The following is a 12572-nucleotide window of genomic DNA, read 5'->3' on the forward strand; positions in this document are numbered from 1 at the left end:
AGGAACGCTTTTACACCATTGGTGAGAATGTAAATTAGTTCAACCATTGTGGAAAACAGTGTGGCAATTCCTCAAAGATTTAGAACCGGAAATACCATTTGACCCAGCAATCCCATTACTGGTTATATACCCAAAGGAATATAAATCATTCTGTTATAAAGATACATGCACGTGTATGTTCACTGCAGCACTATTCACGATAGCAAAGACATGAAATCAGCCCAAATACCCATCAATGACAGACTGGATAAAGAAAATGTGATACATATACACCACGGAAGACTTTGCAGTCATAAAAAGGAATGAGATCATGTTCTTTGCAGGGACATGGATGGAGCTGGAAGCCATTATCCTAAGCAAACTAACACAGGAACAAAAAACGGAACACCACATGTTCTCACTTATAAGCGGTAGCTGAACAATGAGAACACGTGGACATAGGAAGGGGAACAACACATGCTGGGGCCAGTCAGGGGAGTGCTGGGGCGGGAAGAGCATCAGGAAAAATAGCTAATGCATACGGGGCTTAATACCTAGGTGATGGGTTGATAGGTGCAGCAAAGCACGATGGCACACATTTATCTGTGTAACAAACCTGCACATCCTGCATGTGTGCCCCAGAACTTAAAAGAGAAAGAAAATTACCTATTGGGTTTGCTATGCTCAGTACCTGGGCAATGGGATCAATTGTCCCCCAAACCTCAGCATCACACATATGCCCAAGTAACAAACCTGCACATGGACGCCCTGAATCAAAAATAAAAGTTGAAATTAAAACAATAATGATGATTCCTTGCCTCACTACAAAAAAGAAAGAAGATGGTATAGCCAATTCTAAAAAAAGTTAAACATAGTATTACCATATAGCCCAGTACTTTCAGTTAGGTATACCATATGCTGAAAACACTTGAAAGCAGGGACTGTTCATAGCAGCGTTATTCACAACCAAAAGGTGGTAACAACCCAAATGGCCATCAACGAATGAATGGATAAACAAAATGTGATGTGGATGAAGCTTGAGGACATTATGCTGAGTAGAATAAACCAGACTCAAAAGGACAAGTATGGCATGAGCCATCCACATGAGGTGCCTAGAATAGTCAAATGCCTAGAGGCAGAAAGTAGAATGGTGGTTATCAGGGGCTGGAGGGAGAAGTTAATGGAAAGTTATTCTTTAATGCATTTCAAGTTTTGGTTTGGAATGATGGAAAAGTTCTGGAGATGATGGTGCTGATGGTTGCACAACAATTAATGCCACTGAATTGTACACTCAAAAGGGATTAAAAGATGAAATGAGATGTATATTTTACCATAATAAAATAGACAAAAAGCAATATCCATTTAATGTGCTAACATTCCTGAATCAACCAAGAGAACATCAGTGCTGCTTGTACAGCTTGCAACTAGCTGTATGTGACAGAGAGGCAATCAATGCACAGCTACACAGCTTCAGGGACACACAGGCCAGCCCAGACTTCATGGCTCTGCACTGCCCTTTTTCCCCGTGTGAAACTGGAAGAACATGTCTGGGTCTGCGGGAAATGCACCTGTCCCCAAGCTTCCAAGGCTGGAAGTTATAGGAAAATCTTCCTGTGGAAAGGGGCAACTGAATGGTGTTTCTCCACTCGTCCACTGAGTTGCACCACCCACCTAACAATTACTTGCTTATTTCTAGCAGATCTGCCTCTTGGGGACAAAAAGGCAGTACACTGGTTTGGGTTCACGCTTTCTCAGCTGCAGCCTAGAGGAACATTAGGAAGCCAGAGCTCAGCATGGCAGATGGAAGGGACTGGTTTGAACTGCAATCCTTCAGATGAGTACCTGTGTGGCTTTGGGAAAGCCAATTAAGTGGGCCTCAGTTTCCTTATTTAAAAGTGGGAATACAACAGTACCTACCTCACACAATTGTAACACAGCTTAAATGAGCTCTAAATGTTTAACAGCACCTAGAATAAAATAAGTATTCAACAAACAGGTTTTGTTTTTTTTTTTTTTGAGATGAAGTCTTGCTCTGTCGCCCAGGCTGGAGTGTAGTGGCATGATCTCAGCTCACTGCAACCTCCACCTCCTGGATTTAAGCATTTATCCTGCCTTAGCCTCCCGAGTGGCTGGGATTACAGGCATGTGCCACCATGCCTGGCTGACTTTTTTTGTGTTTTTAGTAGAGATGCGATTTCCCCATGTTGGCTAGGCTGGTCTCAAACTCCTGACCTCAAGTGATCCGCCTGCCTCAGCCTCCCAAAGTGCTGGGATTACAGACGTGAGTCACCACACCCGGCCTGGATTTTCATATAAGAGATATGTTACAGGTGGTAACAGGGATTGGGGCAGGATGGTCATTCATAATATTATAAGAGTTGAAATATATAAACTCTACAATCTGAACCTTGTGCTGGTCAGACAGCCTGCGGGAGCTCTGGGAGTGTGCAGGAATTATAGGAGATTAAATGGGGCTCTCCAAGGAGGTGGGTGATTCTTAAAACATTCTTTTCATTTTCGTCTAATTCTTCAACTCATTCCTTAATATTTTCAGTAGTTTGTCTCTTTGGTGGTAGATACGTACTTTTTTCTCACATCTACTAGAAGGTTTACTCATTCATGCTTAGGAAATGTCTGAAGACCCCTGAATCCAAAGAAATTTTAGTTATGTTAATATACTGCTAAATAAACAGAAAAGCCCTTAAGGAGAGTTCCAGGATTAAACACTACAGAAATTGATTGGAAGGAAATTATTTCCATCAGCGTGTTGGTCGGAACAACCTTTGACCAAACGGTAATGCTGCTTTCATGAGTTCAGTCAATCAGACTCCCTCATTGATGGTGTGAAATTGAACTCACTAACTTTAATTGTTTTCTTAATTTTAATTATTCAGGTGCATCTTCCCAAAACCTGAAGACATTTATAGAAAGGTAAGCGGAAGATAAGAAGTTGTTTTTAATTTGGTTTCTCATTTTGAATAAGGAATGAAAACTCTGTTATTATCCCATAATCATTTTTACTGAGCATAAATGCTTGTTGGTCACTATGCAAACTCTAGGATAGCACTCCTTGGGCCAGTGAGCATAGAAAGTGATTAATTTGCATATGTCCTCAAAGAAGGGTGATAAAGATGCATACAAAGTGGGTGAAACTTAGGTCTGTCAGAAGTAACTGAAAAGACAAAAGGATGATGTCATATTCCTGCTTTATGAACGAGAAAACTTTTTTGTGCTCATTTGGGGCTTAAAGTTCAGAAGCAAGGCTTGAGGTATCCTGACCGGAAGCCTCAAGAAGCCCTTGCCTTTTCAAAGTTGACTGTGGGTCCACAGCTGCCAGGATATTCTAAGAACGTGGACATAAGTAACTCAATAACTCACCTGTGCTTACTGATGCAATCACTGTGAAAGAAGACAGTATTGTGTCTGTTTACCCAGGACTTCAATCCACTCTTTTCAATTTTATGCATTTATGTGGCCTTTCTGTAATAGGCAAGTGGGATAATAATTATGGAGAATAAATGGGAAATGGGAATGGTGGTTGGCTGTACTAAAATGAAAGAAAAATAGCAAAAAGTTGCCAACAGAGTGGTTATACCAAGATTATTTTCAAAGGTGTCACTGGCTACAAAGCTAGGTTTCCAAGTCTCTGACATTCGGATTCCATCTATGCTTTCTCAGCTTGTCTAGAAACAAGATGTTGGACCATCCCGCCATCGTTATATATGCCATGATTGGAAATGATGTCTGCAATGGGTGAGTTATTGCGAAAAAGTATTTTCAAGATTCTTTGGCTCTGAGCTCTTCCCCACCCCACTCCTCACCAACTCCACTCCATTATAGCAGCCTGCTCTTCAGTTGAATTTCTCTATCTTAAAAGCATGGCCGGGCGCAGTGGCTCATGCCTGTAACCCCAGCACTTTGGGAGGCCAAGGCAGGCAGATTACCTGAGGTCAGGAGTTTGAGACCAGCCTGGCCAACATGGCGAAACCCCATGTCTACTAACAATACAACGTTAGCTGGACGTGGTGGCATGTGCCTGTAATCCCAGCTACATGAGAGGCTGAGGCAACAGAATCTTTTGAACCTGGGAGGTGGAGGTTGCTGTGAGTTGAGATCATGCCACTGCACACCAGCCTGAATGACAGAGCAAGACTGTGTCTTAAAAAAAAAAAAAAAAAAAAAAAAAAAAGTCCTAGACACATATGAAATCAAGAGAACCAATCTATGAAGCTGAAAACCCCTTTTGAAAATGTCTGCTCCATTAATTATCAGCTCTGATGTAACAACAGATGAGTATGTCCTCATCAGTTATATCACAAGAAATGTGCCACTACTGACTGAGAATCCAAGACTGGGAATTGTGACTTTTTTAGTAAAATAAGGCAGAAGCACAGCTACCCCATAAGAATATCGATCTCACTCATATTCTCACCTACTTTACGCCCTCATGGGGAAGAGACAGCATAGATGCATAGACCTACAGCATTTGCAAAGAAACTGCAAATAACTCATGGCCAATCCTATCTATGCCCATGGCCCCTAGCAAGAAGGTAATTTTGCTAAACTGCTGATATCAGCAGTGACTTCAAAATGGTGAATTCCTTAGTTCCTATACAACATTTGGGGAGTTTTCTCAAAGTCTGTGTACACCCCTAAGAATATGATACATGTATGAATGCCATCTGTCCTGTGATTGTGGCCAAAAAAGAAAAAAAAAATTAGTGAGACAGAATTTAGAGCAACTCCCCAGTAGCAATAGCCACCCACTCGCTATTTCAGGAAACAGAAAAGTAAGGCCAAGAGAGGTTCGTGACTTGCCCGAGGCAACAGGGTTGATTAATGGCAGAGCTGGACTCCACCACAGCTATGCTAGAAGTGGCCACCCTGCTCACTCGCCCCATTTGCTTTCCTGTATTTTGCTTGCCAGGCTTTCCAAGCCTGCGCTGAAAACAAAACTCAATAGTATTAAAGTGTGTTTGCCCACACAGACAAAATTCAGATGGCAAAGGAGATGCAGACATAATCAGTGAAGTGCGTTCAGGGCAGGATATACCACAAAATGATCCAGAGACTGATATGCCAGATGTCACCTTGGTGCCCTTAGGCTAGTTTACTGATGTCCTCAGAACCCCAAGTTGCCAAGGCTACATGCTGGGCACCAAGGTCTGTGAAGAGCCACCTGGGACTTTCTAATAAACAGCAAACACCATGACTGCCATGAGCCAAGAGGTACATCACTCTCTATCATTCCATCCTCCCAGCAGCTCTAAGAGGCAAGGATGATTGTCCCATTTAGCAGATGAGGAACTGCTTTGGCAAGGATAAGGAACTTGCCTGTTCTGGTATCGAGCATCAAAGCTAGGAGCCAAATCAGGTTCTCTACCAAATTCCATTCCCTTTCTATAGTCCACACTGTCTTATTTCCTTTCTTTGACTCTTTCACTTTTTTAAATATACAGTGAACACCCACAATGTGCCAAGCACTGTGCCAGGCTCTAGGATACAATGGCAAAGAAGCCACAGCCCCTGACATCAAGAAGCTAATGGAAGGAGAAACACCATGCTTCAGCCCCTAGTCACCATCATGAAACAGAATAAAGCCACAGTCAGACTAGCCAGTGCTCTCCCAGCCCCCAGAGCATGTCCTTCCAAAGAGGGACAGAGAGCAAACTGACTATACTGAATAAAGAACATGTGCAGAAAGAGACTCTGGCTCCAAAAGCCAAAACCCTGAAACCACACTTTTCCAGCACAACCTGCCTACCCAGACCCCTCCAGCCCAGTCCTACTTTTCCTTTCCCGAAGAGCTAAAGGGCAGGCAGACATCAGCCGGAGACCTGTGCCAGCCTCTCCCCTGCTAGGGATCTGGGCAGAGAAACAGCAAGCATTTGGGTGAAAGAACAGAGTTGGCAGTATGGGATGTCCCTGCGGTGCCCACTTTGTGATGTCCTGTGGAGGGGTTAAAAAAATAAAGACAGATGGCAACTATACCTCCCCATCTGCCAGAATGTCAAGGTGGAGTAGATTTCCCAAAATGAGCAAAGGGATTTTATAAAAAGCTCAGGCAGCAACGAGTTACATAATAAGTCTGTCCTGGAACAAGTTTTAGGATATTTGCTTGACTTTTTCTTTTCTTTTTCTGTGACGATGCTAGTTCTTACTGAAGTAACGCATTTATGTGTTTCTTTCTCAATTCTCTAAACTCATGCAGTTACTCAACAAATACTTGTTAAATGAATGAGGGTCACAGTAGGAAGATAGCTTTTAGAATCAGAAAGTCAAAAAGAAAGGTCATATAGAGAACCTGACTTTCTCATTTTGACCCTGCTCAATTTGATTTAGGCTAACTAACTCAGCTTCCTTTATGCCTTTCCGATCACTGCTCTTGAGAGCTATGTAATATGAGTGATATGGAAGGAGAAACATTCCTGAAAACAGGGCAAATGTGGGGGAACTACAGCAGCAGAACCTTGGTGGCAGAGGCAGCAGTGGGAAATGAGAATGACCTCAGAACATCCAATCATAAAGGCCAGTGACAACCCTTCCCCAACATCCCAGCATCAACCCTTCCCCAACATCCCAGCATGGCATCCCTGAAATGAACATGGTAATTGCTGGAAATGCCATAGAATTATCCAAGCGTCTAGCACTAGCCCCATAAATGGATATGGTTTCATTTGTTACAGTGGGCAATCACAGGACAGATGGCATTCATATAAGCATCATATTCTTAGGAGAATACACAGAAAGAATACATTATACATTTTAATCTATGGAGAGAGTCAGGACCACCCACACAGGTTGTCTGTGCCCTCTGGCCCCAACCATTGTTTTTCTTCAATGCCAGTGCTTCAGGTTACACCCTGGGCAGCAGCACTGTGTTAAGAGGAAGCCAGCCAAGGCACTGACAGGTCGCAGGCCCCAAGGAGCCTGGACTAGTGAGAAACAATCAATGCTATTTATTCAGATGATAGAAAAGCCAGCAGGGAAGGGAATGGACAGAGCTCCTGCTGCTCAGAGGAATTCTCTCTCCTAGCCTCTTCAGTCAGAGACATGGGTAGCAAAGGGAAAGATAAGGAAGTTCCAACCAACCAGCATGTTCCAGGCCACACCCACTTTTAAGGGATGTTTAATATATCTCTATGCATGGGGTAATGTGGAAGTCCTCATCCCATTTCCAGTTTGTATTAAGATGCCCCTTCTCCCCAGCTACTTAGAAGGCTAAGGTGGGAGGATAGCTTGAGCCCAGGAGTTCAACCCTATGAGCTATGATCATACCACAGCCCTTCAGCCTGGGTGATAGAGCAAGACCCTGTATCTGTTTAAAAAAAAAAAAAAACTCTTCAAGGGGATTGGATGGGAGCCCAATGATGTGATTGCAACTGGCTGGCATGAAGAAAAGGGCTAACCCTTTTAAATGGGTGTTTTGAAAACACAGATCTAGCTATGAGTGAGGTCTGAGCACTTGATCACTACAGTGATCTGGGCTTTCGCTATGGTTCTAGGAAGCCGATGTTTTGTACAAGCTGATCAATTTCTTCCTTGAGAAGGGATACCTCTCTCTGGCACCAGCCAGGTAAAATCTGGCTGGCTTACCTGCCAGGGTAATGAAATGATCAGGCTTATTTTGCCTGATCAGACACAATTCATTAGGGCAGGACAGGCTTCAGAGCCACCCTCAGGGGTGAGGCTCTTCATCTGCTCTGAGTCGGTCATGTGTTCCCAACATGTGTGAGATCATGTCAGTGAGCACCAGTTTCTCTCTCATTATTTTTCCTAGTGTGGCCACTGTGTCCCAGGCTGGTTTTCACATCTTCTCTGTTAGTTTAGCACTCCTGATCTCTCAACTATCCATCTGAGTGTCTGGAGTGAGCTCACTGTGAGAAGGGGCGCCAGGACACTGGGGTGGGCAGGCAAACTGAGGGTGGCAGGTGACTGGGACACCTGAGTTGAAAAGGGTTAGACACTTTCAGCTCAGCCCATTTGTTCTTTGGCAGACACCAAAGAACCTAGGAGATAGTTCCCAATCACTAGGGTTCTCTGATCTCCAGAATACTAGCACTAAATCTCCCCAAGCATCACCAGAGGAGAAAGAGTACACAGATCAAAATGGCATTGAAAACTTTTCAGGGAAGAAGTCAGAAGGCATCTTCTATGGCATCTGGAAGGGGCGATTCCCCCATGAGTCACATAGACTCCCTTGCCCTTACCTGAGCTAAGAGTTGGTTGATGTTGCTCTGCAAATTTAAAGTAAATTATATGGTTGTGCCAGATGCAACAAAGATAACTGGTGAATGTTCCATTAGCGACACCAAGGCTTCCATTTTGATTTCACTTAGCAATTAACCATGTTGATTATACTTGCTTAATTTGTGGGTGCCCTTTCATAAGCACAAATTAGCTCAAATTCTTCATTTAGCATCAGGGTTGTGTCTCTAACCAAAAAACTAATTATTCAATGGGGATTTGGGGAGACTTTGTCCATCTTAACTCATCTTGCCTTTATGTGGTTGGAGAACATTAGCTCAGCACAATTGTTTTGTGCCAAAGTGCTGTTGTATTAGCATGAGAAAAAAAAAAAGGTGTGGCAAGGCAAAAGTTAACAGGCAGTGTGTGCTAGCTTTACCAATGACAGAAAAAAGGATGTAGACACCCAACTTGCCTTTCATTTCACCCTTGCTGTCACTTCACACTTCAGACACAGTGAATATAGAACCTGGGTACTTTGGGCAGATTCTCCAGCGCTGCTTCTGTGCATATGGGAATTAAGTCAAAGCCCCTCCCCACCTCTCTCCCCTAGTAGGTAGGCTGCCTAGTCGCAAATCTTTGTAGCTGCTTTTTATCAGGTTAGAAATATTTTTATTTTTAAAATAGTATAATTTTTTCATGACAATGGAAAACATGAATTTAGCATGCAGTTCTACATCCTGAGGTTTTGTAAAATTAGACATCTTCTTCTCTCCCCGCTTAGGAGACTCCAGCAATCCATTACATAGGGTAGAAGCACATACACCAAGCACAGCTGCCACCCCACTGGCTACCCCCACAGCTCCAAAAGTATTGTTGTAGTCAACAGTACTTTTTAACCATCTTTCTATATTAATACATACAAATTACTTCATTTGTTTTATTCATGTGAAATTCACATAATGTAAGACTAACCATTCTAAAGCAAACAATTCAGTAGCATTCCCAGTTCACTGTGTTGTTCAACCAATGGTATCTAGTTATTTTATTCTTTGTAGTGGCTGTATAGAGTTCTATTGTATGGGTGTACCATAATTTATGTATTTAGGCTTTTATCTTTTTCCAGTTGTGCACTATACCAAGTAATATTGCAATACTCATACGTACATTTTTGCATATTTGTGGAAATGTTACTGTAGGATAACTTCTTGAAAGTGAAATTTCAAGGTCAAAAGTTAAGCCAACTTTAAATTTGGATACATCTTTAAAAATTGCCCTCCAAAAAGACAGTGCCAATATTCATTTATGAGCTCCCTTAAAAGTGAGAAGTGTGGATCCCTGAGGACCCCTTTCTGTCCCCTCTTCCCAGATCACTTATGCCCTGCGTCCAGCCTCTGAGTGATGGACTTATTTTATCTAGTTCACAGTCTATATTAAGTTCGCTGGAGCTGCCGTAACAAGGTACCAAAACTGGATGACTCAAAACACAAACATGTGTTCCATCAGAGTTCTGGATGCTAAAAGTCCAAGATCAAGGTGTCCACAGGGTCCTGCTCCCTCTGAAAGCTCTAGGGGAAAATCCTTCCTTTTCTCTTTCTGCTTCTGGCAGCCCCCAGCGATCCTCAGCACTTTTTGGCTCCTGGCAGCCATAACCCCAGATTCTGCCTCTGTCTTCACGTGGCCTTCATCCTGGCATGTGTCTATGTGTCCTCTCCTCTCCTTAGAAGGATTCGGTCATTGAATTTAAGGCCCACACTAATCCCATATGACCTTATCTTAACTAATGACAGCCATAAAGACCCTGTTTTCAAGTAATGTCATATTCTCAGGGACACTATTTAACCCACTGCAGGATCATTAGGGAAACTGGAATTTTAAGTACACAAAATAGAAAGTAACACTGTAGCATTATTCCACTTAGGGTAAAGACAGGCAGTTAGAGCCTAAAGAATAGATGAAAACCCTATAAAATTCTGTATGTTACTCCCAAGTTAATGGAGGTTTGGATCCTAATCCATATTTGGTGTGTTCCTGAAGGTGTGTGCAAAAGTCAGTTGTGCAAAAAATGAACAATAATAAACATATATTAATGCCAAAAATATTTTAGGATCCCTTGCCTTTTAAACATAGCTTTTTAAAATAATTTCAACTTTTATTTTAGATTCGGGGGTACATGTGCAAGTTCATTACATTACATGGATATATTGTGTTATGCTGAGGTTTGGAGTACAAATGACCTCATCACCCTGGTGGTGAGCAGAGTACCCAATGAAATATAACTTTAAATCAATTAATGAACACAATTTAAACATAACTTCAAATGATATCTTTGTAGTATTGTGTACATTCCTTACTTCTTTTCCAAACCAAATGAAAATAAGTCAATCAGCTTAAATTCAATAAATGTCTGATTGAGGGTAAAGATTGGCCACTTTCAGCGCACTTAGGAATTTCACCTTCATCTGACGTGCTTTGATTTTAAGCCTGTGTTTCTCATAACTACTTTCAGCACTTTATTTGTTTATTTTACTTTTACAAAATAAGAAGAGAAAATATAACTTAAAATTTCAAATACCCTCTATAGAGCACAAGCACTACTCTATAAAGACAATAATGCAAGCTGGAATTGTTTGTTGGAAATGGTGTTGCAGGGTATAGCCTGGAATAGAAGTCCATCAGGAAATGCATGCAAGTCCAAATCCAGTGCAGAAACTGAAGGATAAAAAGCAAGATATAGTGTGGATGTATAATACAACTTTGTCAGTAAGATTCTGTTTTCTAACTGTGATACATTTGAAAAGTTTTAAAGACCAAGTTACAGATGTCAAAGTGACAAATAAATCATAAGCAACACCAGACCCCTTTCATTTCAAAAACTGCGTAAGTCAGGCCAGTGAGGTTATGCTACAGGAACACAGGAACAAACAGTCCCTAAAATCTTAGTAGCATAAACAAAAAATGTTTACGTCTCTCTCATACTGCTTGTCCATCAGAGATCACCATGGGACTCTGTTCTGGGACTCAGATTGTTTAAGCAGCTATCTTGAATGTTCCCTATACCCATTCAAAGGAAAAGAGCATTCTAGAAGGTGTCACATCACCAAATATGACACATGTCACTTCAGCTCACCACTCATTGGTTAGAACTAGTCACATGCTCCACTCAACCACAGAGAAGTCAGGAAATATAGTCTGACTATGTGCCAGAAAGATGGAAATCCAGGAATATTTTGTATATAGCCCCAATGACCACCATTGTGTGTGTGTGTGTGTGTGTGTGTGTCTGTGTGTGTGTGTGATGTATTTTGTATTTGCTTGCAATTTGCATGCATCTATCCCTATAATTAAGCAAGATGTTTTCTGTTTATTCCACCAACAGGAAGCGTGACACAGTCCCAGCCATGACCACTCCTGAGAAATTCTACTCCAACATCATGCAGACTCTGAAGTATCTAAATTCCCACCTGCCCAATGGCAGCCATGTTATTTTTTATGGCTTACCAGATGGAACCTTTCTCTGGGATAATTTGCACAACAGATATCATCCTCTCGGTACCAGTTTGAAGATTCTCTTTCTCTTTAACAATATCAATGTATATATAGTTCAATGTATATATGGTTCAAGCCATATAGAAACGTGCCTAAAATGCCATCATGGAACATGAGTCAGAGCTGATAAAGGCAAGAGCCCCCAGGTGCAGTATCTAAAGGTCATTACCGAGGTGGGCAGAATCAGATCTAAAGCCAGAAAGGGTAGAAGTAATTCATGAAGAATTAAGACACTGAAAGGTAAGCACTCAAACCAAGAAACTTCTCTAACAGAAGGTGAAATGTAAAATGAGCTAAGGAAGCCCAAACAGGAGACAGACCCCTGAGTCAAAGGCATGGATCTCTCTGAACCTCACTGGTGAGTGCCTCCTGGTGGCCTGTTAGAATTCTCTAGAGCATGGTCCTCCAGCCTGCTCGTTGCCTGCTTCTACACTCTCTTGGGGTCCATGGCTCTAAAATGTCCCTGGACCTTCTAATGGCAACTCACATATTCCTGATACCATACAAACATAAAAGTGCCAGTAATTCATATTAGGAAGGTGTGATCCTTACCCCTGTGAGATAGATGTTTTCATCAACCACAATAATTTCATTTTATAGATGAAAAAAACAAGGCTCAGAGAGGTTAGGTGGCTTGCCAAATGCCACAGAGCTCGCTGAATATGTAAGCTGGTTGTAGCAGGACTCTTCCTTCTGTTTTTCAGGGACGAATGTAGTTATTAAGTGCCTACTATGTGCCAGACACTGTTCTAGGCACAGGGTAACCAGCAGCAAACACAACAGTGTTAAGTTTCTACCCACAGAAAGATTATATTACAGTGGGAGAATGACTCAAAAGTATGTCAGAGGGTGATAAG

General features: G+C 42.0%; 1 protein-coding gene across 3 annotated transcripts in view; it reads left to right on the top strand.

Moving 5' to 3' along the window:
* Positions 1-12572, top strand: part of AOAH (acyloxyacyl hydrolase) — a 196896-nt gene that overhangs the window by 158720 nt on the left and 25604 nt on the right. For all 3 annotated transcript variants that reach the window (XM_064380450.1, XM_012461274.2, XM_012461275.2), the window contains 3 exons: positions 2874-2910; positions 3658-3732; positions 11546-11718. In XM_064380450.1, the coding sequence (XP_064236520.1) occupies positions 2874-2910; positions 3658-3732; positions 11546-11718 (285 nt within the window). The remainder of the gene's footprint in view (positions 1-2873; positions 2911-3657; positions 3733-11545; positions 11719-12572) is intronic.

Source organism: Aotus nancymaae, unplaced genomic scaffold (genome assembly GCF_030222135.1).
Source record: "Aotus nancymaae isolate 86718 unplaced genomic scaffold, 86718_ANA_hifiasm-v0.15.2.pri h1tg000025l, whole genome shotgun sequence".
NCBI lineage: Eukaryota > Metazoa > Chordata > Mammalia > Primates > Aotidae > Aotus > Aotus nancymaae.